Source organism: Aethalodelphis obliquidens, unplaced genomic scaffold (assembly GCF_003676395.1).
Source record: "Aethalodelphis obliquidens isolate GAN/ISIS:26980383/991018 unplaced genomic scaffold, ASM367639v1 scaffold1, whole genome shotgun sequence".
In the NCBI taxonomy this organism is placed as follows: domain Eukaryota; kingdom Metazoa; phylum Chordata; class Mammalia; order Artiodactyla; family Delphinidae; genus Aethalodelphis; species Aethalodelphis obliquidens.
In genome coordinates, this window is record NW_020837945.1 from 11348234 (window position 1) to 11375340 (window position 27107).

At 38.5% G+C, this 27107-nt stretch overlaps 1 protein-coding gene across 5 annotated transcripts in view; it reads right to left on the bottom strand.

Moving 5' to 3' along the window:
• The window catches only part of ITSN1 (intersectin 1), a 181878-nt gene that overhangs the window by 107205 nt on the left and 47566 nt on the right, over positions 1-27107 (bottom strand). For all 5 annotated transcript variants that reach the window (XR_003431660.1, XR_003431659.1, XM_027100918.1 and 2 more), the window contains exons 2-4: positions 13288-13347; positions 11008-11100; positions 9957-10020 (exon numbers count right to left, since the gene is read on the bottom strand). Coding sequence is in view for 3 of the 5 variants with exons in the window: in XM_027100918.1 (XP_026956719.1) it covers positions 9957-10020; positions 11008-11100; positions 13288-13315 (185 nt within the window). In the remaining 2 variants the exon portion in view is untranslated. The remainder of the gene's footprint in view (positions 1-9956; positions 10021-11007; positions 11101-13287; positions 13348-27107) is intronic.

Consider the following 27107-nt stretch of genomic DNA (forward strand, 5'->3'; position numbering starts at 1 on the left):
TAATAAGGACCTACTGTATAGCACAGGGAACTCTACTCAATACTCTGTAATGGCCTATATGGGGAAAGAATCTAAAAAAGAGTGGATATATTTATATGTATAACTGATTCACTTTGCTGTACACCTGAAACCAACACAGCATTGTAAATCAACTATACTCCAATAAAAAAAAAAAACTTGTTTGGCCATTCACAGACATTTCTTTTTCCCTATTAACTTTTAATTTATCTATTCTATAAACAACTCTAATGAAAATCAAGATGGAACTGCATTAGATACATGAATTTTTAGAGAACTGACTTTTTTTTTTTTTTTTTCGCGGTACGCAGGCCTCTCACTGTTGTGGCCTCTCCCGTTGTGGAGCACAGGCTCCGGACGCGCAGGCTTAGCGGCCATGGCTCACGGGCCCAGCCGCTCCGTGGCATGTGGGATCCTCCCGGACTGGGGCACGAACCCGTGTCCCCTGCATCGGCAGGCGGACTCTCAACCACTGCGCCACCAGGGAAGCCCGAGAACTGACATTTTTATGATAGTTAGTTCAGAAAAATAGTATGTTCAGTTCTACTAATATTTCCTTTAATAAGATTACATCACTTCCTTCAATATAAGTAACTACTTTTCTTGTTAAATGTGTTCTTAGGAATTTTATCATTTCTGTCACTCTTTTAAATAGAACATGTCCCCCATTTCCATATTTAGGTGCTTATTTCAAGCACAGAGAAGAATTTTGCTTTTAATAATCATTTATGCTGGGTGTATTGAGCAATCTTACCAAACTTCTGTGAATCTTACACAATCACATAACTAGCAAAACAGAGAGTTAACTTTCGTTTCCAATATTTATACCATTCCTTTTTATTGTAAATAAATAAATATTTATTTACTTCTATTTATTTGGTTGCACCGGGCCTTAGTTGTGGCACGTGGGCTCCTTAGTTGCGGCATGTGGGATCTAGTTCCCTGACCAGGGATCAAACCCGGGCCCCCTACATTGGGAGCTCAGAGTCTTAACCACTGCACCACCAGCGAAGTCCCCACCATTCCTCTTTCCTGTTGGTCTTACTGCCTCTATGACATTACTAAGTGAGCATCCCTGCTTGGTTTTGAGTTTAAATTAAATGGTTTTTTAAAAAAAATGACTACAGTGTTTCATTGTTTAGAATAATATTTGGTACTGATTTTTAGAAAGTAATCTGACATATTTAAGCAGTTCCCTTTTCTACTTATTAGAAATGGTTACTATACTCTTTATCAAATGCTTAGTCAGCATCTGCTGATCTGATCCCACATTTTCTTTTTCCTTTTATCTCCTGATATAATAATGTTGAGGGAATTCCTTGATTCTGAACCAATCTTGCACCCCTGGCATAAACTCAAGTTGGTCATACTTTTTGTACATTGTGGAATTCTATTTGCTAAGATTTTGTTTTGATTTTCTGTGTCTACGATCATAATTGAGACTGGTCTCCGGCTGCTTTACGTTTGTACTGTTTTTCAGGTTTTATAAAGGAAACTAAATCAATAAAATGAAATGGTGAGCTTTCTCTCTTTTACCAAATTTTTTTTTTTTTTGCGTCACCACACAGCATGAGAGATCTTAGTTCCCCAACGAGGGATTGAATCTGTGCCCCCTGCAGTGGAAGCACCAAGTCTTAACCACTGGACCGCCAGGGACATCCCCAAAATATTTTTAAAAAGATATTCAGCTATTTCAAATGGTTTTCATGGATTAAAAAAAACCTCCCAACAATCAACATTGACATGCATACTTAAAAAAAAAAAAAATCAGGCAGATAGATTCCCACTCCCTATTCCCCACACTACTGTCCCCAAAATATGTTTTCTAGAGAGAAACAAAAATACCCAGTGTGGGATAATGAGTGGGTTATGAGAGAAGAGACTTTCTAGTAATGGTTTAATTAGGAGAAGCCTCAAAAGGAGAGGAGAGGAAACACATAATGCTCAGGTTCTAGACATCCACCAAAACTCCAAAACTTTTTTGACAATTTTGTGTGACCTTTTTAAAAAAATTCTTTTGCTCAACTAACAGAATATAACTGTTGGGACTCCTTTGTAGTAAAAACTCAAAGGTCTTTTAGAACTATAGCAGTTACTCCTACAAAGCTCAACTCTCCCCACCCCCTCCTAATATACTGGAGTAGATTTGGAATTCGATTTCTCAAATCTTCTCTGCAAAATATGATTTCAGCTCTGCTGTCCAGTTCATCTCTTATTTATAGTTATTTCTCAGTTTACTCATTTCTTTTTTTTTTTAATGAAAGTTTTTTTTATAATTTATTTTATTTATTTATTTATTTTTGGCTGTGTTGGGTCTTCGTTGCTGCGCACGGGCTTTCTCTAGTTGTGGTGAGCGGGGGCTACCCTTCGTTGTGGTGCGCAGGTTTCTCATTGTGGTGGCTTCTCTTGTTGTGGAGCACGGGCTCTAGGCGTGCGGGCTTCAGTAGTTGTGGCACGTGGGCTCAGTAGCGGTGACTCGCGGGCTCTAGAGCACAGGCTCAGTAGTTGTGGCGCACGGGCTTAGTTGCTCCGCAGTATATGGGATCTTCCCAGACTAGGGCTCGAACCCGTGTCCCCTGCATTGGCAGGCGGATTCTTAACCACTGTGCCACCAGGGAAGCCCAGTTTACTCATTTCTAATAATCTCCCCAAAAGACTAACTAAAAGTCTGAGGATCCTGAAATTCACAAAACTTCCAAAGCTAAAAAGAAAGTATGATAAAAAATATTTTTAATAAAAAAATAAGACAAAATAGCTATCTATGACTCCTGAAAACAAACTGATCTTAAATACAGTGTTTAGTCTGATATTAAAATCTATATATAAGGACTTCCCTGGTGGCGCAGCTGTTAAGAATCCACCTGCCAATGCAGGGGACACAGGATCAAGCCCTGTTCCGGGAAGATCCCACGTGCCTAGGAGCAACTAAGCCCATGTGCCACAACTACTGAGCCCATGCGCCACAACTACTGAAGACTGCACACCTAAAGCCTGTGCTCTTCAGCAAGAGAAGCCACCACAATGAGAAGCCTGTGCACTGCAATGAAGAGTAGCCCCTGCTCGCTGCTAATAGAGAAAGCCCGCACGCAGCTATGAAGACCCAATGCAACTAAAAATAAATAAAATTTAAAAAAAAATCTATATATAACAGGCATGGCTGAGATGAGGAAAGGTCCACAAGTATGCTGAATACTAAGGGTAAGTTTTCTGTTTGATTTGTACAAATAAACCACATAGCACTCTTACATACTGTCAGCAGGAAAAAGTGCTTCAACTCCAAGTGTAGGAAAATCTGGCCACACCTACAGAACTACATATGCATTTACTCTTTGACACAGTGATTCAATCCTAGGAATTCACCCTGAAGATACACTTCCAACAATACAAAAATACATGCTTTGGGCTTCCCTGGTGGCGCAGTGGTTGAGAGTTCGCCTGCCGATGCAGGGGACACGGGTTCGTGCCCTGGTCCGGGAGGATCCCACATGCCGCAGAGCGGCTGGGCCTGTGAGCCATGGCCGCTGAGCCTGCACGTCCAGAGCCTGTGCTCCGCAACGAGAGAGGCCACAACAGTGAGAGGCCCGCGTACCACAAAAAAAAACAAAGGAAAAAAACATGCTTTAACTCATTCTTTGCTGCATTATCTATAATTGCAAAATATTAGAAATAACCCAAATGCAGAAAACACAGGAAATTAGCTGAATAAACTATGGTATATCTTCAACAATAACTATTATATAACTGTAAAAAGAAAATGAGGAAGATCTCTATGGAATGTTATGAGCGATTTCTAGGATACACTGTTAAGTGAGAAAAGCAAAGAACAAAAGAACATTTATAGGAGGTTACTTTCAAAGTAGAAGGAAGAGGAAATAATTTAAATATAAATTTGCACACATATTATGGACATGCTTTTTCCCCACAGAAATAAACAAAGAAAGGATAATAAGAAGCTAATAAAATAAGTGGGAATGGGATGAAACAATAGGACAGCGAGTGACACTTCTCTGAGTTCACACTTTTGTAGAGTTTAGCTTTTGGAATCTTGTTAATGTGTTACATATTCAAAACATAAAATTAAGTTCACAAAGATGAGAGCAGATCCCTAAACTAAATAAAAACAAAAACATATAAACCAAGGGGGGGGATAAATTGGGAGACTGGAATTGACATGTACACACGACTACATATAAAATAGATAACTAATAAGGACCTACTGTATAGCATGGGGAACTCTACTCAGTATGCTGTAATGACCTATATGGGAAAAGAATCTAAAAAAGAGTGGATATATGTATATGTATAACTGATACACTTCTCTGTACACCTGAAGCTAACACAACATTGCAAATCAACTATACTCCAATAAAAATTAATTAAAAACAAAAAAACAAGCAAAAAAACCAAATCAACCTAATAGTATTTTAAATAAGTAACATGCCCACATAGGAAGAAGGGAAAAAAACTAATCTAAATAACTTCTGAACACAGTACTTCATATATCCTCAGGCTATAAACAAAAGAACTATGAAGTAACCTTGAACGCCATTGAATAGGTTTGTTGTTTGTGGTGGATGGGAGTGTAGAAATTCTGAAACTATCTTGTTTGTATCATAGGATTCATAGAGCGGGCCTCCTCTCGCTCAGTCTCATTCACTACACCAGAACTGAAGCCAACAGATTCCTTTAGGAGCCTACTTCACCCACAAAGGCTCATCACAGGCTGCTCACCTCCCACTGTGCAGATTAACCAGGCCTAGTCACTCACCCATCTGTTTGTTTATTCATCCGAAGTTTTTTTTTTTGGCCGATTGAACCTGGACCACAGCAGTGAAAGCACAGAGTCCTAACCACTGGCCCACCAGGGATTTCTCCAACAAATATTTTTGAACAGGTCACCTACTAAGGTCTCTATCCAGGAACTAGGCTTACAACTAAGAAAAAGACAGGCAAGGTTCCTGCCCTCAGAGCTTGTTTCAGTGCAAGCAGACACTCAACAAGAAAACTAGTCAGATTATTCCACACGGTAAGTGCTATTAATAAATAAAGCAAGGCCTTCCCTGGCGGCGCAGTGGTTAAGAATCCGCCTGCCAATGCAGGGGGAACATGGGTTCAAGCCCTGGTCCTGGAAGATCCCACATACTGCAGAGCAACTAAGCCCGTGCACCACAACTACTGAGCCTGCGCTCTACAGTCTGCAATGAGCCTGTGTGCCACAACTACTGAAGCCTGCGTGTCTAGGGCCTGTGCTCCACAAGAGAAGCCACCGCAACGAGAAGCCCGCGCACCGCAACGAAGAGTAGACCCCGCTCGCCGCAGCTAGAGAAAGCCAGCACACAGCAAGGAAGACCCAATGCTGCCAAAAATAAATAAATTTATTAAAAAAAAAAAAGAAATAAAGCAAGGTGATGGGAAAGAGAAGACGTTCTTCAGAGCAGGTGGGGAGAGGGAACTGCTTTAGATTAGTGGTCAGGAAGCCCTTCTCTGGGGAGGTGAACCAAAACCTGAAGGGTAATCGGCCAAATATGTGAGGATCTAGAAGAGCTGCATGATAGGAAGAGAAAATGCCAAGTGCAATGACCCTGAGGCCAAAGGAACCCATTTAAAGATAGAAAAAAGGTCAGAGAAACTAGAGTGCAAAAATTGAGGAAGGGAGTGGTACAAAATAAGAGAAGAGGGAAAAAGCAAGAGCCAGATCATATTGGGCCTTGTGGCCTTGGTCATGACTTTGGGTTTTCTTATCAATGGAGAGTTTTAAATGGATTTACTTTTTCAAAAGATTGTTGGGGTGCTGTTTGGAGAATGGAATCTAAACGGGCAAGTGTGAGAGACTCCAGTCAGAATGCTCGGGAGTCAGAATGCTCGAATAGTGGGCCCAGCTATTAGGCCCACTATGACAAATTAGGATGGTAGCAAAGGATACAGAAAGAAATGGCCAGATTGGGGATACAGTCTGTAAATGGAGTCAAAAAGTACCTGCTGATGGATTGGTTGCGTAGGGTAAGGAAAAGAGAGGAATCAGGCATGGCTTCCAGCAGCCGGGTAGATGCTCAATGCCATGAACTGAGATGGTGACGACTCAGGAATGTCCAGGATGACTTTTTCTGGGGGTAAATGACTTTGGCAAACTGATCTTGCTGGGAGCTGAAGGCCCTCCTGACATATGCTCAGTGGTATCCTAAGATAGCATCCAAAGGCGTCACACAGGCGTTAGCCTTGCCCCCTGCCCCATCCTTGAGCCAGATCACCAAGATGTTCTAATTTCTGCCCTTATGCCTCTGGCTTCCTCCTCCTCTTGGGGCCCATTTCTAGGTGGTGCTGCCTCTCTTCCCCTCATTTCTCTCCTTAAGAGCTTCTAATCCCCATTTCTGTGGCCCCTACCTACTGCCTCTGATTCCAAAGTCCTCATTCCACCTCTGCTTTCCTCCGCCTTCAAGGCTCTTGTCCATTGCCCTCTGCTTTCTTCTTCTCTGTCTCCACACCAGATCAAGGTTGCAACAATGTTAAGCATTTAAGCTGCCAAAAGGATATAGGATACTGGCCCTGTTCCTTCCAGTTCCTTATTAGCAAGACAATTTCTAGGAAGATATATCATCTTTGGCCACAGTTATAATTTGGCATTACACACACTGACTTGACTCCATTCTGAGGGAGAATTCAAGTTTTCCTGTATTCTTAATTGGAAACTGGGTTGGAGAGATAGGTAGTTCCAAAGTATTAGTAGGTTATCGTTCCAAAGCTCATAAATTAATTAACTGGAATATAATTTCTACATGGATTCCAACAGATATTTCCCAGCTGTGCACATCACTCACACTTTTGAATGGTCCAGAGCAAATGAAAGTAAGGCCCAGAGAGAAAGAGAAACTAGAAAAAGGTCCTAATTCTCAATCCAAAATTTTCTTCTTCCCCAGAGGAATGACACAGGGACTGCCTAAAATTTTAGACTCAAACCCACTTCTCTCTCTACCAAAAGTGGCATTGGACTTGCCCTGTGATCCCATCAGAAAAACCACATGAGAACACAAGATTAGCATGAGAGATAGGGAGGGAAAACTATTTCATTAGGTCAGCTGTTATTTATAAATTTATAAACCGAAATTTGAAGAGGTGAAGTATTGCTCAAGCTTCCAAAGTGAAGAAGCATCAGAGCTAGTGTCAAAAGACAGATGTTCCTCACACTCTGCACCACACCATTCCAGCATCTTAGCAGGACATCTGTGGCTCGAGAAATTTCTAACGACTTTTCAGAGATATTGCTTTTGGGAAAAGATTCTTAGAGGTGTGTTTCATTTTGTTTTTTTTCCCCTGATATCAATTCTTGATGAAAGTAAAATATGCCATCACAAATTTATTTAACAAAATGTCAGAAAAAAATTAAAGACAAAGAACACTTTTGATTTAACCTAAGTCTGCAGACTCATTATATTCACTGTTAAAAAATTTTCACAATGAAAAGAATAAGTTGGTAAAAATGACTTTGGTATACTCTGGTTAAAAAAAAAACAAACAAAAAAACCCAAAAAAACAAACAAAAAATTAACTGTCTTAATTGAAAGAACTGAAATTTACTAAATAATACTTTATTTTTCTCCATTACACTTATTAACATGTGACAGTTTTTATGCTGTTATTGACCATCTCCTTCCACTGGATTGCAATTTCGATGAAAGCACAAATTTTGTCAGTTTTGTTCACAGCTGTATTCCCAGCACCTACAACAGGCACAGGCCCATAGTAGACATCTGATAAATATTCTTCCACTGTTGAATGAATAAATGTTAATTTATTATAGATTTCCTTGCAGCAGAGTATTCATTACAAGACTGCTTCTTGAATGAACCTTCATAGATTGGAAATACAGTATAAAAGCAGAATTCAGTGAAGGAAGCTAAGTCTGGGAAAGGAAGATTCTAGTGAGTGATCTTGGCTGATGGTGTGAAAAACAATCACACAGCAGAACACAAAGCAAAAAGAAATTTAACACAGATGTCACAAGTTTCTTGCATTTAGACTTAGGCACTTAACCAACAGGTCAGTGTCCCTGTGCTCAGAAGTACATGAGTGTTCCTTCTGTGTGTGTGTGTGTGTGTGTGTGTGTGTGTGTGTGTCTTTTACTTTACTTTAAAAGTAATTCCAGGGACTCCCCTGGTGGCACAGTGGTTAAGAAGCCACCTGCCAATGCAGGGGACATGGGTTTGATCCTTGGTCCAGGAAGATCCCACATTCCGTGGAGCAACTAAGCCTGTGCGCCACAACTACTGAGCCCGCGTGCCACAACTACTGAAGCCTGTGCGCCTAGAGCCCGTGCTCCGCAACAAGAGAAGCCACTGCAATGAGAAGCCTGTGCACTGCATCGAAGAGTAGCCCCCACTCACCACAGCTAGAGAAAGCCTGTCCGCAGCAACGAAGACCCAACGCAGCCAAAAAGTAATTAATTAATTTAAAAAAATAATAAAAGTAATTCCAAAAACCTTGGTTATCTGAATTTTCTACTTCAAAGTAGATGAGACATTAGCACTAAAAGGGTATCATAGTTGAAAGAGACAGTCTGGCAGCCCATATGCTGACAACCAGGAAAAAGAAAATAAAGCAGACACCAAAAAAAGCACAGGAATCTGATATCATTTAATTTCAATTCAAATAAATCCACACACAAATAATATATAATTTCCCATGAAAGTTTTGCTATTTCAGAACATAGTAAATGATTTTCATACTGACAACACTTATAATCAAGCTTAGACTATGTTCTGTAGACTCTGCTTAAAGGCAACAAGGAACTATGTCAATCTTTATTTTTGCGTTCCGTAACATCTTACAGAAAAACCCGAACGAACATTTTTGGCCAGCTCAGTACCTTTCTGGGGTTTTGTTTTGAGGCTCTATTATGTGCCAGGGCCCACACTAAGTCCTTTACATACAGTTTCTCTGCTAATCCACTCAATAACACTGTAAGGAAACAAGTGTCTTCCCATTTTCTAGATGTGAAAACTGAGGCTGGGGGTGGGTAAGTACATGTTCCAAATCAGAAAGATAGAAAGTAGTACAGATGGGATTCAACTACAAATCATGTGTTCTTTTCACCATAACAAGCTGCCCACCACAACACTAACGAACCCAGGGAAATGATGTACTAACTGTAAGAACCATACACTGCAGGAAAACGTGGCTTCTTGGCCAAAGAATTCAGCATGGCTTCCCAAAGTCATAAACCTAGAACCCAAAACTGTATTTGCCAGTCTTTTTCATTCATTCTCTTTCTTTCCTGTGGTTTCAAAAGACTGAACACTTATTTGTGCTAGTTAATCAAGAGATTCAACAATATTTTTTATGTGCTCACCTTGCACAACACTGTAATGAATACTGGTTATTTCACTCTTTCACTGGTTATTCCATTATTAACCTCAAATATCTTCTTTACCTTTTATTCAATGAAAGATACAGAACTATCACATTATAAAGCAGGAAATGTGGACCATTTAGATGAATATGGGTGATGTGGATGAAGGTAAAACAAAGTGGTGAGAAAGGGACTTCCCTGGCAGTCCAGTTGTTAAGACTCTGTGCTCTCAATGCAGGGGGCATGGGTTCAATCCCTGGTAGGGAACTAAGATCCCACACTCCAGCATGATGTGGCCAAAAAAACCCCAGAAAACAAACAAACAAAAAAACCAAAGTGGTGAGAAAATATCAAAATGTAGATTTCTCAACTGGAAATTCAACTTTGTAACAGTTATCTTGCAAATGTCACCACTTTTTTTTTTTTTTTTTAAAGTTCCATACCAGAAAGACACTTTTCAGAAGTACTTCTCTGGTAAGAAGTAGTGGGGTATTTTAGACTAGAAATACCTGTTCTCCTCTGTAACTTAAGAAATTAAGATTAGATATTACTGGACTAGTTTATAACCTTCTGCTTGTATGAAGTTCCAACTTACCATATCTGTGCTAAAACAGGTTGAGGTAACCCAGATTGAAAAAAAAAGTTTCTAGCTTGATCACCTGTAAATGAAATGGAAAAAGTTTTAGAAGAAAACAGCAGCTGACAGAAAACCACTTATGGCAAAACTACAAAAAGAAAGAGGTTAATAATCCTGTAAATACTGAACTGAATACATTTTAAAAGCCAAATGATAAGTTTATAAATAACAATAAAATGAATCCATCAGCACTGACTTTAGAATGTAACACTTAAAAAAAAAATCATCTCAAAAAGGGCCTACCATTGTGTAGGGGTAGATTGTCCACTTTAATTAATCTGCTAGTAATTAAGATGGTAACAGCTACACATTACAACAAAGTGAACCTACAGAAATCCTCAAGAAACTGATGACCCATACTTCTACTTTACAAAAGAGTTCTTTGCCATTCTCATTTACCTACACTTCAGATTTTTGGTACTTCTAACATATTTATGGAGAGTTAGTAACAATGATTAAAAGAATCACATCGAGGACTAAGAATTAGTAAGTTAAAGAGAAGTGAAACAAATACACACAAAAGCAAGTTCCCAGGAAATCTAGATCCCATTTTTTCTAAAGCTAATTCCTGAAGAGTAATCAAACAGGAAAGAGATTAGAAAACGCAAAGTACAAAAGGACCTTAAGGACATAGCAATAAGAAAAAATTTTTTTAATGTTCATAATCTGTTAATTTACTCAAGCCAGTTCAAGATCAGAATTAAGGAAGTGTTTTTGCTCAAGGACCACAGTCCAATGCTACAATTACTTAAAGAATGTGGTCCATTAATCTTAAACAATTCCCAATAGTGATATGCCTAAAACAGTGACTTGGCATTCATTAAAAACTGTAAAAAAGACTTGAGTGCATTGGAAGAGAAGCAACTGTAAAAATACAGACTCCAGGTTAAGGCAAAATAGGCAAAGTGTACCCTAGATCACATGTGCCCACCTTCGCTCTGCATAATAGATTTTCCACAGATATATGCACTATGATAAGTAAAAATGTAAAAATACTGACTCCAATTACCAGTAATAAATCCAGATATTGGCTTTAAACTATGGAACTGTTGATCATGCTTTGCTCTTTCCTCTACAGTTATGGCCCAAATATCCAGGCTACCTACAATCCAAAGAAAAGACAAAGAAATTATTCAATGAGAAAATAAAAACAAAGTGCTCACACGCACAGTTTCCATAGTACCTTAAGATACTGTCGGTATGTTATAAATGATTTGATAAGTTAACATCTGTTTGTCCTTGGAAGTTTTGAATATAAAGTTAGAAAGCTAAGAGTAGACATATACACACCACTATATTTAAAACAGACAACTAATAAGGACCTACTGTATAGCACAGGGAACTCTTCTCAATACTCTGTAATGACCTATATGGAGAAGAATCTAAAAAAGAGTGGACATATGTATATGTATAACTGATTCACTTTGCTGTACAACAGAAACTAACACAACATTGTAAATCAACTATATGCCAATAAAAATTTTTTAAAGAAAGGGGAAAAAAAAGAAAATTAAGAGTAAAGCAGGCCAAAAAAAATAAAAGATATTAGCACAAACTCTTTTTTTAAAAACTTGTCCTATAACCCTGTAGTTAGCAGGACTGTATGAAGACATGTTAATAATCATCATTTATTTACATAAACAGACTGATTTACAAATCAATAGTCTAATTTAAAACAGTATTTTCAGATATCTTAAATGCCACAAGTGAAAGTTATGGAAAAATTGAGCTTCACTAAATTAGTATCCTATGTGATTCCATGAAAATTTTTTTGGAGTGATAAAAATATTCAAATACTAGATTGTAGTGAATTTTATGGCATGTAGATTATAACTCACTGAAGCTGTTTTTAAAAATGGGTATCCTGAAAAAAACAATGGCAAACCAGAGGGAACAGGGTTTAAGTCCTTCAGTTTCAGTTCTTGGACTGACCAGATATCCCCTTGTTTCTGGGATTTTCCTCACTTTAGTGTTAGGTTTTCTCAAACAAATTCACCAAATAACTCTAGATTACACAGGTAGAAGGTTTTCAAAAGTTCAGACATTTTCCCAAAAGGTGGGAACAGACAGTATGTGAAGGTGCCTAGCATACAAGCAAAATGCCTAAACACTGAAATCTCCCTTCTCTGCAGGGTCTGATATGACAGCGACAGGCAGAGCAGCAATTCATTCAGTCACTGAAAACAGACTTGTTGAACACCTCCTATGTGCCACACACTGTGTTAGACACTAGGGATAAGATGGTGACCGAAATAGATCAGATCCCTACCCTCACAGGCCTTACAGTCCTGCAACTTCTATTGCCCTGTCAAAATTTGTCAAACAGAAACAAACCCCACCAAACAAGCAAAACAGAACAAACAAAAAACTTGCTCAGTAACTAAGAAGGGGGACAAAAACAAAACAGAAAATAAAACAGTAAGACTAATGGTTCTGAAAAGGTTGCAGACTTCTGTACTAGAAGCTCACAGAGACTTTTACAGATGTAATCCCAGGGATGGGGCTTTATGCTGCCTTACTCTCTTCACGGTGGCTAGGTTTGACAGCTGCCAAGAGAAATTCAGTCATATGGCATGCTCTCTTTAAAACAAAACAAAACTTGGCCAGTAAGCAAAACCAACATTTAACACTTTCCTAATAATCTTAGGGGAAATTACCTGAAAAACACATCTTATGCAGATTGATGTTTCAAGCAGATTAACTAAAGTAAAACAAAAATGTCATGCTTTAAATCCAGTCTAAAGAAAAAGTACAGAATAAATGACCCAGTCACCTCAACAAATAAACTGCAAAACAAAAAACCAAAAAAACAGGGATGGAGAAGGGTTCACTAACAAAGCAACTTAGGAAACACATGAACTAATTGTAATGTGTGTGTCTTGTTCGGATCCTGATTTGAACCAACCAACCATAACAACAACAACGAAAAATATCTAAAGACTATCAGGGAAAATTTTAACACTGACTTGATAGTTGAAGACATTAAGGAATTACTAGAAACTTTACAGGAGTGGTAACAGTATTGTAGTTATATCTTTAAAAGTGTTATCTTTTAGAAACACCCACTAAAATGTTTGTGAATGAAATGATCTGATGTATGAGAGGTGCTCAAAAGAATCCAGGTGAAACTATATTGGCCATTAGTTGATTGATAATCACTGAAACTATATGATGGGTTGATTATATTATTCCCTCTACTTACGTGAATATTTGAAATTTGCCATAATACTAAGTTTTTAAAAGTGCGATTCCAAAGTACATTAAAAAAGGAAAATATTTGAAAACTTACCACCAAAAGGTGTTGGAAACTGAGCCATGTTTCTGTTACTTTCACCTTGCTAATGGACGCCTGTAATTGAAATGCAACATTTAAGTTTATGAAAACTTCACTCCTAGGTACTTATAAACACACTAACATGCTGTCTTAATGACCTGAAGACTGATACTAGAGTTAGGGGATAGCACTGCAAATGAATGTTACAACTAAGGGTTCATTCATTCATTCCTTCTCTGCGCAGTTTCTCAGTCCCAGGTACAATGATGGGCATTGAGGAATGTGAACGAAAGACTCTCCAGCAACAAGAAGCTTTCAGTCTGGGGAGTGATACTATTAGCTCGGGACAGCCTATTATCTCATTATTTGTATTGTTGTATTTGTTATTTTTTAAATATATCTTTTTCCTAACCATCTACATATACTACTCCATCTGCTTCATGGTTACAACAACTGCTCTTTTTAATGAGCACTTAGTACATGCTGCACACTGTCTTATCTCTCCGTTTTTGGGGGTTTTTTTGGCTGCACTGTGCATCATGCGCAATAGTTTCCTGACCAGGGATCAAACCTGTGCCCTTGCAGTGGAAGTGCTGAGTCTTAACCACTGGACCTCCAGGGAAGTCCCTTAACTCTTTCCGTAGTATCACAGCCCTATGACATAGGTACTATATTACCATTCCATACTATACACGAAGAAAATGAGAATCAGAGAGGCGAAGATTAGAACAACATCACACATTTGGTGACCAAGCTGGATTTGAGCAGGGGAAGCAAACTCCACAGCCTGTGCTGCTTTTATGAAAAACATTGTCTGCGATTGCTGTTTTAAAATGCATATTAAATAAAATGCACACTAATGTCTGCCCAGAATACCAAACACAAACCCAGGCTCAAATATCCCCATCAGGCATTATTTGCTCATGAACAGTCAACGTGAAACCAAGCCAGTCCTCTTCCCCAACTGAAAAAATCCAAACTTAATATTTTCCTTATGCTTAACTAAACAACATGGTAAATGCACACAGTTAAAAATGAATACTAAATAGTAACAGAAAAAAATTAGATAAATTTAGAATTAAAAAGTGAGAGTCCCTTTGCCCTAATACTCAATTTCATCTGTCCATGGAATTTTTGTTTGTTTGTTTGTTTGTTTTTGTTTTGCGGTACGCGTGCCTCTCACTGTCGTGGCCTCTCCCATTGCAGAGCACAGGCTCCGGACGCGCAGGCTCAGCGGCCATGGCTCACGGGCCCAGCTGCTCCGCGGCATGTGGGATCTTCCAGGACCGGGGCACGAACCCGTGTCCCCTGCATCGGCAGGCGGACTCTCAACCACTGCGCCACCAGGGAAGCCCTGTCCATGGAATTTTAAAATTCCAAAAGCTCTATCTTGTTCTCAACTATTTATTCCTAGTGTTCTCCTCCATCTCTTTTTTAAATGGACACAACTTCTTTTATTCTTCTGATTTTTTGTTTTCATTTTACTCTTTAGTTTTCTTCTGTTTCTTGCATCATTTGATTCCTTTTTTGTTTGCTCACTGATAGTTCATTTAGGGTCATTCTCTTTCACTTTTGAGGCTTTGCTCATATATCTGGTGATCCTTGGATGTACCTTCATATTTAAGATGGAGGCACTAAAACAATGCTCAGAAGCTGGGCATGGGTGGCAGGTTTATTAATTGATGGGCTTCTCCCTATGATGATCAGATATATCTCGTCACCTGTTCACTGGGAGATCTCCAAATGTCAGATTTTTTTCTATTGAAGCTATATTCAGCTAGATGTGGTATTCCAGCTGGCTTCTGGGGAGGAGTGGAGAAGGGAGAAAGAAGTGAGGGGCCTAACTTCAGTGGGTGGACTTGTATACAATCCCTTTATTTTCAACCCCATGTTTCACCCTTCTAGTCTGGAGCATCTCTGGCCTAGTGCTCTTCACATCTCCCCAGAGGAAGGGGGCTGACGTAATCACCTGTCTGCTGGGGTGCAGGAGAGAATGGTTCAAAATGTCTGAAACACAGACTGTTGAAGAATTTCGATTTTCAGCTGCAAAACTGACCTAGGAATGCCAGGAGCCTCCAAGTACTCTGGGCCTGGGACAAGCTGCTTGACCTCATCTTTATTTGTAGGCACTGTTTATCTACCTCTGAACTCAAATTAACACTCCTTTCCAAAGTTATGTTTCTCTTTACAAAAAATTGTCAAAATCTTTTGTCACTGGGGACTTCCTTGATGGTGCAGTGGTTAAGAATCTGCCAGCCAATGCAGTGGACACGGGTTCAAGCCCTGGTCTGGGAAGATCCCACATGCCACGGAGCAAGTAAGCCCCTGCGCCACAACTACTGAGCCTGAGCTCTAGAGCTTGCGAGCCACAACTACTGACCCCGTGTGCCACAACTACGGAATCCCACGCGCTTAGAGCCTGCGCTCCGAAATAAGAGAAGCCACTGCAATGAGAAGCCCGTGTACCACAATGAAGAGTAGCCACTGCTCGCTACTAGAGAAAGCCCGCACGCAGCAACAAAGACCCAACACAGCCAATAAATAAATACATACATACATTTATATTAAAAAAAAAATCTTCTGTCACTATCTTCTCTACTGTTATCTTTTTCCTTAGGAGTTTACATCTTTTAGCTGCCTATGTGATTATGGCAGACATCAGGGAAGGAGAAGAGAAAACACATGTGGTCAAGCCACCACAATGAACTGAAAGTCTGTGAGTCCAGTGATGAAGCAGGCCACTTCTCACTGCCAATTCCCTTTAAAAACTACAGCTGCTATTCTGTTCTTCCACTATTTCTCAGTCAATATATTATGTAGGTAAGCTTGATAATTTTCCAAAAAATTTTAGTTTTCCACCTCACTTAATCTTCATAATGTCCTTGAAATTGACAAGTCATACGTCTTTTGAGCTGTATCCCCCCAAAATTACAGAACAAGACTGTAAAGAACATGCAAAAATTCTTCACCAAAGAAGAATTCAAAGCTGAAACTCAAAAATATATACCAAAGGATATACATTGGCAAAAACATAACCAAGGGTTTATGCAGAAGTCAAGGTTAATTTAACATTTGAAAATAAATTAATGTAATCAACCATATTAACAGAATAAACCAAAAAGCTCATATAATCGTTTTTCCATAAATGTGGGAAAAAAAGCCTTGACAAAACCTCAACACCTAGGGATGATAAAAACTCTCAGGAATCTAAGATTAGTAGGAAACTTCCTCAAACAGATACAGGGCATCTATGAAAAAGCTATAGCTAGCATCATAGTTAAAGGTTAAAGACTAAATTTCTCCCCCCAGAGATCAGGAAGAAGGCAAGGATACCTACTTTTACCACTTCTATTCAACATTGTTTTGAAGGTTCTAGCCCTGAAATAAGGTAAGAAAAACAAACAGACCAAAAAAAAAAAAAAAAAAAGACAAAGATTTTAAAAAAATCTATAAAACTCTATTTACAGATGATATAATTGTTTACATAGAAAACCCCAAGAAATCTACAAAATAGTACAATAAGTGAATTTGGCAATATCACAGGATGAAACGTTGATATCAACTGAATTCTTATATATGAACAATAATTGGCAATTGAATGAAGACAAACAATCCCTCTTATAGCAGTGTCAAAAAAATGTAAAAGTCCTAGGTATAAATTTAACAAAAGACATCCAAGGCCAAGGTCTCTATGCTGAAAACTATGAAATATTGCTTAAAAAATAATTAAAGAAGACCTAAATAAATGGAGAGATATACTATGTTAATAGAAAGATTCAATATTGCTAAAATGGCAATTCCCGCCAAATGGATCTATATATTCAATGCAATCCCAATTAGAACTGCAGCAGGCTTTTGAGTAGAAATTGGCAGGCTGATATTGACATTTGCTTGCAAATGCAAAGGACCTAGAATAACCACAGCAATTTCTAAAAAGAACAAAATTGGAGAATTTATTCTACCTGATTTCAAGATTTACTAAAAAAGCAATGTAATAACCAAGGCCTTTTGGGACTGATGTAAAGGCAGACATACCAGATCAATAGAACAAAGCATTGAGAAATAGATTTACACATGTTTGGTGAATTCATTTTTGGCAATGGCAAATCACTGGAGGAAAAAAGTCTTTTCAACAAACTGAAGTAGATCAACTAGATATGGGGAGGTGGTGGAGGCGGGAGGGGGGAACACCGATCCTACTTCACAAAATACACAAAAATTAATTCAAAATGGATCAAAATTTAAATTTGGCCTAAATTTAAAACCATATAGTTTTACACAAAAAAATTCTAACAAGAATATCTTCGTGACCCTCGGGCTAGGCAACAATTTCTTAGGACACAAAAAAGCATGATTTATTTTTTAAAAAAGAGAGAGAACAGTAAATTGGGCTTCATCAAAGTGAAATGTTATCTCCTTAAGAAAACAAAAAGGCAAGCCATAGACTGGGAGAAAACATTTGCAACACATACATCAGACAAAGGAACTGTACTCAGAATATATAAAGAACTCTTGCAACCTAAAAGTAAATAGTAAGACAAACAACTTAGTGAGGAAATTGATAAGAGATGTGAACAGACACTTCACAAAATAACTCTCAGAAACGGACAAGAAACACATGAAAAGGTGATCAACATCATTAGCCATTAGGGAAACTAAACCAAAGTCATGTGCCACTATGTTTCCACTAGAATGGCAAACATGAAAAAGACTGAGCATACCAAGTACAGACAAAAATGTGGAACAGCTAGACTCTGCTGGTAGGAATGTAAAATGGTATAATCACATTGGGAAACAGTTTTCTTAAAAAATTATACAGGGCTTCCCTGGTGGCGCAGTGGTTGAGGGTCCGCCTGCCGATGCAGGGGACACGGGTTCGTGCCCCGGTCCAGGAAGATCCCACATGCCGCGGAGCGGCTGGGCCCGTGAGCCATGGCCGCTGAGCCTGCGCGTCCAGAGCCTGTGCTCCGCAACGGGAGAGGCCACAACAGTGAGAGGCCTGCGTACAGCAAAAAAAAAAAAAAAAAAAAAAAATTATACAGCTACCATTCAACCCAGCCACTCTACTTCTCTATATTTAGCTACGAGAAATGAAGATTTCTATCCACAGGAAGATTTCTACACATATCATATCAACTTTATTTTTATTTATTTATTTTTTTGCAGTACGTGGGCCTCTCACTGTTGTGGCCTGTCCTGTTGTGGAGCTCAGGCTCTGGACACGCAGGCTCAGTGGCCATGGCTCACGGGCCCAGCTGCTCCGCGGCATGTGGGATCTTCCCGGATTGGGGCATGAACCCGTGTCCCCTGCATCAGCAGGCGGACTCTCAACCACTGTGCCACCAGGGAAGCCCCTCAACTTTATTTTTAAGAGCCAAAAACTAGCAACCCAAACAACTGATGAATGGATAAATAAACAATGATATACCCATACAATGAAATACTATTTAGCAATGAAAAGGAACCAACTGTTGCTATAAGCAATAACATGCATGAATGTCAAAATTACTATGCTTAATGAAAGAAGCAGGTATACACACACACACACACAGTATAACTCCATTTTTGTAAAAATTGCAGAAAATATTAACTACTCTATAGTGATAGAAAACCAATCAGTGATTGCCAGGAGATGACAGTAGAGGAAGGGACAGAATGTAAAATTACAGAGAGGCACAGGAAAACTTTGGGGAGGAATGGAAATGTTTGCTATCGTCATAATGGTCATGGTTTCACAGGTATATCCATGTGTCAAAACTGATCAAACTGTGCACTTTTTTAAAAATTAATTAATTTTTTGTGGGGGGCTGCATAGGGTCTTTGTTGCTGCGTGCGGGCTTTACTCTTCGTTGCAGTGCATGGGTTTCTCATTGGGTGGCTTCTCTTATTGCAGAGCAGGGCTTCTAGGTGCGTGGGCTTCAGTAGTTGTGGCTTGCAGGCTCTAGAGCGCAGGCTAGGTAGTTGTGGTGCACGGGCTTAGTTGCTCCGCATCATGTGGGATCTTCCCGGGCCAAGGCTCGAACCCGTGTCCCCTGCATTGGCAGGTGGATTCTTAACCACTGTGCCACCACGGAAGCCCAAACTGTGCACTTTAAATACATACAGTGTAGTGTATTGATACTTCCCATTAGGTCACAAGCCACAAAGAAAATTCTAAAACTAAAAGTCAAGAGTTTGGCAATCCTAGTAGTTGAATACAAACTAGAATATCTACATTGGACTATCCTCTTAAGAGAGTTTCCAATAACTTTCAACAAGTATTTTATCTTTAAAACACACATAAAAAAAGACTCAACTTTAAGCTCAAGTTAAAAAAAAATGGAAGGGATAGAACAAATGATGGACAGACAATACGGCTTTTGAGCAGGAATACTTAATATAATTAAGGAGTTTACAATGACCTCATTTGACTCAATAGAAAAATAATGTAATAACAACAACAACAACAACAATTTTTAAATGGGCAAAGGACCTGAACAGACAATAACAACAACAACAACAATTTTTAAATGGGCAAAGGACCTGAACAGACACTTTTCCAAATAAGACATACAAATGGTCAACAGGTACACTGAAAAGGTGCTCAACATCACTACTGATCAAGGAAATGCAAATCAAAATCACAATGAAGTATCACTTCACTCCTGTTAGAATAGCTATTATCAAAAAGAGATAACAAATGCTGGCGAGGATGTGGAGAAAAGGAAACCCTTGTGCACTGCTGTTGTGAAATGTAAATTGGTGCAGCCATTGTGGAAAACAGTAGGGAGGTTCCTCAAAAAATTAAAATAGAACTACCATATGATCCAGCAATGCCACCTCTTGATATATATCCAAAGGAAATGAAATCATTATCTCGAAGAGATATATGAACTTCCATGTTTGCTGCAGCATCATTAACAATAGTCAAGACATGGAAACAACATGTGTCTGCGGATGTATAAACAGATAAAGAAAATGTGGGATACACATACAATGCAATATTATTCAGCCTTAATAAAAGAAGATCCTGCCATTTGTGACATGGTTAAACCTGGAAGACATTTTGCTAAGTGAAATAAGCCAGACACAGAAAGACAAATACTATGTGATCTCACTAATGAATGAGGAGACCTGGTCAAAGGATACAAACTTTCAGTTATAAGATGAGTAAGTTCTGGGGATCTAACGTGTAGCATGGTGACCACAGCTAATAATACTGTCTTGTATACGTGAAATGTGCTAAGAGAATAGATCTTAAGTGTGCTCACCACACACACAAAAAAATGGTAGATAAGGTGTGGATGTGTTAATTAGCTTGACTGTGGTAGTCCTTTCACAATGTATACACATACTGAATGCTGTACATCCTAAATATATAAGCTTTTAATTTGTCAATTATACCTCAAGAGAGCTGGGGGTAAAAAGGAGTTTATAATTAAACAGGCGATGGAAAAATCACATCAAAAATCTGTGTGTATGTGTGTGGGTAGAGGGAGAGAGAAAATGTAGGTGACATAATAATTCACTAAAATTGTATTATTAAATGCTACTAACACGCCTGACCTGTATTAGCCAATTTAATCCAATTGACAACACTATGGGTTAAATAATATTACTATCCCATCTTAGGGATGTGGAAACAAAGGCACAGTTTATATAGTCATTCAAATTTCCTGAAGGTTTGAAAATTTTCTAAATGACGGAACAGAGAGTCAGTCTTGTTTCTGTGCTCGTGTATAACCTCATACTTTTAGGATTAAGAACTTAATGGAATATTCCTGAAGTAGTTAGCCTGGTAAACCTTCCAGGGTGGAGCTGGGGGTAGGGAGTGAGAGGATACTGTCCCAAGCAATAAAAGCGCTGGAAATCAAAAAAACGAGGGAAGGGAAAGCAAGTGGGTTTGTTTGCTTATTTTTCATAAACTTATTTATTTATTTATGGCTGTGTTGGGTCTTCATTGCTGCTCCGCGGGCTTTCTCTAGATGCAGCGAACGGGTCTACTCTTTGTTGCAGTGCACAGGCTTCTCATTGCGGTGGCTTCTCTTGTTGCAGAGCATGGGCTCTAGACGCGTGGGCTTCAGTAGCTGTGATGTGTGGGCTTCAGTAGTTGTGGCACGTGGGCTCAGTAGTTGTGGCGCATGGGCTTAGTTGCTCCGCGGCATATGGGATCTTCCCGGACCAGGGTTCGAACCCGTGTCCCCTGCATTGGCAGGCGGATTCTTAACCACCACGCCACCAGGGAAGTCCTGTTAAAGTGTCATAGCAGACCACAGAGGAAACTGAATGCAGGAAATAAGTTTAATAGAATTTTGCCAGGTAAGTCCAAAGAGCTTTTACTTCTTATATGAAAAGTAAAATGTAAGCATTTATCAAACGGAAGTTAAAAGTCTTATATTAAAAAAAAAAAACTAACAGAGCAGTTTAAAAAAACAAAAAAGGAGTGAGTGAAGGCAGAAGTTCAACCCATATGATGGGATTTCAGCAGGGTACGGTGTGTTACCTACAATGAAAACATACAGAAACATAGGAATCTACCTGGAAGAAAACAGAGAAGGGTTTTCTTCTCCCTACGGTGCTTGGCCCTACTGCCTGGGAAGCAGGGAGGCAGGACCACTGCCCCAGAACAAGTGCAGAAAGCTCAGCAGCTGATGCAGTGCTTCCGGGGGGGAAGATCTGTTGATACAGGCAGAGAAGGTAGCCACCACGAACACAAGCATGCCCACCCCATTTTATTAACAGCTTAGTGTTTGTATTTCCTCAATATACAACTGTGCCTTCTTTTGGACACTTTACATTATAATACATACTTTCCCAAAGTTAGTAAAACCTTTCATAAACACATTGCTGGCTTAGATATTAATTTTCAGAGTGAGGCAAACACTCCTATATTTACATATAAAAGATAGAAAAACACTCAGACATATTGAGTAATCAAGGAACAGGTAAATAGTGGTTTGAAAGGCTTGGCTAAATGTTAGGATTTTTAAGCCAAAAGCTAAAACATGGTTGAGAAAAGTCTTCAATCTTTCTTCATTTCAGCTTCAGAAATGAGAGCTGATTATAGAAAGCTGAAAAAATAAGTATGACCCCTAGTTTCACTATGTACATTAAAATCCCAAATGTTGATGTATTTCAAGTAGAAGACACCTCTATAAATGTGTATGTATAAAACAGGTAGATCATCCTTAAAACAGTATTTATTAAAATGTCACTTTGCATGATAAAAAACTGTTAAAACAGGTTTGTTATTTGATTTCCAATGTTTTGCTATCATAAATAAAGGGAGATTATTCAGAAAATATTAAATGATTTCAAAAAACAAAATACGAAACGTGTATAACTGGTTTCTAGCACACAATAGACACTAAAATTTTAGACACTAAAATACTAAAAAAGGCAAAAACTAATCATGAGGAATAAAATTTCTAAACAATTATTGGCATAATTTAAAATTTTTAACCTTATATTAAATAATTAAACTATTTAAGATGTCTTTAAAAACAAGTATGTCACATTATTCTTCTGAATTTCCTGAAAGTTTGAAAATTTTCTAACATGTTTTAAAATTAAAGGGGGGAAAGGGTAAATATAAAAAGAAGTATCGAGATGAAATGAGATAATTCAAACATATACTCATTCACAGAAAAAGAAATCCTCACAATTACGCAATTCTAATAATTAGCAGAATTCTAACAACCAAAGTAGGGCCAGTTAAGGATTAATGACTGAAAGACCAAAAGGAGATTATGAATATACAGTATCTGTTTTTTACTTAATTAATGCCCATTCCCTCACAGAATCTTGGAATCATCTTATATACGTAAGGAAAACAAGTCCCAACAATTAGCAAGCAAAGGCTATAGGAGAGGCAGAGACCTGGGCTGTGCTGTGAACACGCCACACTGACTTATGTTGCTGGATTCATAACCAGAGAACACCTGGTCTCAATATTTAAAGATATACTCTTGGTAGAGAAGGCATTTTATGTACAATGGAACATTATAAACAAATTAGGCTTACATTCTCCCACCTATTCTCCTTAAATGTACAGTATTCCAACAGTTCTAGATTGCAGGAAACTACTTTCATCACCACAGAAAGGCAAGCTGGCTAGAAGGTATCAGAGGCCAGAGAGGTAAGGAAACAAAAGACCTATTCTTCCTCATATTTAAAATAGACTTAGTTTTTGGCTTGCATTTTAACAGGTCTATTGTCTACACCCAGTTCACAGTGTCCTTTCCCAATATTCAGGCTAATTTATTTGAAATAGATTTTCATGGTACTAAGGCAATAAACTTTAAATTCACTTCTTATTAAAAAAATTTTTTTTTAATTTTTGTTGTAAAGTTGATCAAAAGGTTTAGTTTTAGGTGAAAGGACCTACATGATGGGAAGGTACAGAATAGAAATTGTAAATTTCTAGCAATTTGGCATCAATGAAACATAGAGAAAGAAAGGAAAGTGTCAAAATGTGGGAGAAAAATGAAAATATATGTATAAATATCTTGAAAAATATAAAAATATTCTCAGGAACACATAAAAGTATATAATATACTCATATCATGATACTGTCTCATATTTGAGAGTTGTGAGGGTCTGGTTTAAGGCACTGTTCCGCCCATATTCATCCCTGTTCTAGAATAAAAATTAAAAGGAATCACAAAAAATAAAAACAAACTATTGTCCCCACACCTCTTACTTTTGGAGGCCTTTACATTTCTAAAAATTTTAAATTAGAAAAGCTTAAAAAAAAAAAAAAGGAAATCTCTTTTATTAAAAAAAAAAAGTCTGCAATGAATGGAAAACAACTAGAAGAGCCTATACCCCTGCTTTATAAGCAAGTCTTACACCAAATTCCACTCCTGTGAAAAATGAGCAGGAGGCGAACAAAAGGCAGAAAGTTGCCCTGTAAGATTACACATAAAGGCAGGATGTAAACAAAGCTCTTTTGAAACACAGAGAAAAGGTACTGAAAGCCACACAATAAATGGACAAAGAAACTGACAAATCCCAAACATACAGCCAACCTGATCAATGCCGAATTGTCATGTCTGAAGTCATGGACCTCCAATGTAGCTTATAAATGTGCTACTGTTTGAAGCTGAACAAGATGACCTGTAAGGACGTGCAGCTTGTTCATGAGTAAGATTTTAAAACTGCATGAAGGGTGAAGAACCCAATGAAAAAGAGAACTAAGTTCAAAGAGACATTGTCAACGTTGTCTGAGAAGCTGTAGTGAATATTCAAGTTGTCCTCTCAAAAGAGAACAGGCGTACCTCCCAGATTTTTGTTGTTGGGGGAAGGGTTGGTGGCAGGGGACAGAGGTGAGAAGGGGATGCATCAGGAATGACCAGTGGTCAGCAATCACTGTCAGGCCCAGCTGTCAGCACATCCCTTGGCAACACTCACTGGCATTTTAGCCGACTTCTCCATTTACTCCTGCTTACTTTCCACAAAGAGAAACGCCAAGGAATGTCGCCTATAGAGCTCAATGAGCAGATTTTAACCTCAGTTCTTCTAAATCACCCTTCCTTTAATATTTGCAATAGGAGAGAATTCATCAGGGAGCAATAAAACCAAAACTAGCTACAAAGTTGAAAAATGAGGGACAGTGAACAAAGAGACAGAGAAAGGCATTCTTGTTCTAAGAGAGAAAAGGAAATTAACCAGCGCCTCTTTGAAGCTTATTTGCACCTCTAGACCAAAGTCACATCTGAAAAGTAAGTCATTAACTTATAGCTTGTCTAACTTTTTTTTTAAGAAATCAGATTCTAGAGCACTACAGCTGCAGACAGGATAACCATTCATAAGCCTTCAATAAAATAAATGAGGGACTTTATTTCTTCCAGAAGGTCTCATTTTCAAGAAGGTCATTAAGAATAAAACATTATCACTGAAAGGTATTGAAAGCTGAAAAAGTAATTTCTGGAAAAGAGCAGATTACCCCAAACCAAAGAGCAAACAATAAAGAATCAATGAGTGGGAGAAGGGCATTTCAGATTAAATTTTATTTTAAATATAAAACTTTGGGAATTTCAAGATTATCCGCCAAATTAATGAGATTATATACATTTAACCTCCTATCAACTCACTTTCCAGTTGCTTCCCAAATAAAAATTAGTAAGTGACCAAAAATTGAAATTTCACAGGTAATTGTAAATACTTACCACATTAAAAAAAAAAAGTAACAAACTAGGTAACGGGAGAACAAAATGTTGTCCTCTGTGTCATGTGGATAAATATGGTGGTCACTAAAAAGAGATGATCGAAAGGTTTTCTTTCAACTAGAAACTGAATTCTCAACACATTACAAGGCACATGCACACTTAAAAGAAAATATTAAAATAACCTTCCATGTCGTAGCACAAGAAATAATATCACACTTAGTCTTAAATCAACACAGTGTACCGGTTGACTACTCTCACCTTTATCGCTAGATAATTAACTTGTAAACCTCCAAATACAGGCAGCAACCAAGCCTGGTCTTACCAGTTCAGCTGCAGGAACAGTGGTAACCATAGGCAGAGAAAAGTTTTAGAGAAAGCCTCAGCATTGGAAAAGAAGTCAAGGAACTACCCAGAAAGCACCGATTGTGCAAAACAGCACTGCAACACTGAAAAGAGCAAGAAAGCAGGAAGGCCTCCTGCCAGATTTTTAAGCCTCGTTCAACAAAAATAGTGCAACAGCTGCAACCGGATAAATTAAATATGAGTTTATAGATCATAGTAAAAGAAGAAGGAAACATACGCATGCTGTACAAAAAAAACCATGTGCTAGTGTTGATTAAATGCTCTGCATTTGAATATATTCATCAAAATTAAATTTGGCTACATGTAAGCCTTGATAACGAGTACACAACTGAGAAGCCAGCGAATATTTCACACCTTTGACATCTTCACAGATGCAGTGTGCCACAATGGACAACAACGACAATTAGACCAACTCCTGATGCCAGCAAGTGGAAACTTCAAGGGAGATTTGTTTTAATCTCTTAGTAGAGTCTTTGCTAAGGACTGGTAAGTGTTTCCCCAATCAGAAGATAAAGGAAATCTACAGAGCTACCTGTTGATAACCTGATCCATGCACAGATGCTGGTTGCCTCCTGCTACAGCTGAAGATTATTTACCAACGTGTAAAGAATGGGCGAAGTCCAAGGGAAAAGCCTTACTGCAACATCAATGAAAAGTCACTGAGTATCATGAATGCGAGTAGAGGACAATGCAGTCATTAACAAAAACCAACTGCACCCTGCTAGGTGACCTAGAGGACTTCTATGCAACACAAGATTTATCGACACAAGGAAGTTTTAGGACTAAAAAACTGTTCAATAACATTAGCATCACTAAAACACTCAACAGACAGAAGCCAACAGAAAACCAGAGTTTTCAGAAGGCAGCAGATACATGATTCCAATCTTTAATTTCACTTCACTTGACTGAATTACACTGAAATATATTCAAGCCTGAGAAAAAAGAGAAAACCTGAAAAGAATCCTGGTCATTATTATTTACTGAGGAGTTCACTCAATTTCTTTAAGTAGATCCATCTGTACCATTAAAGTACAGAAAGGAAGCTTGGAAGTTTCTGTTAAAAATCACAAATAGTGGGAGGGAGATGCAAGAGGGAGGGGATATGGGGATATATGTATACATATAGCTGATTCACTTTGTTATACAGCAGAAACTAACACAACATTGTAAAGCAATTATACTCCAATAAAGATGTTAAAAAAAAAGGACTTCCCTGGTGGCGCAGTGGTTAAGAATCCACCTGCCAATGCAGGGGACACGGGTTCAAGCCCTGGTCCGGGAAGATCCCACATGCCGCAGAGCAGCTAAGCCCGTGTGCCACAA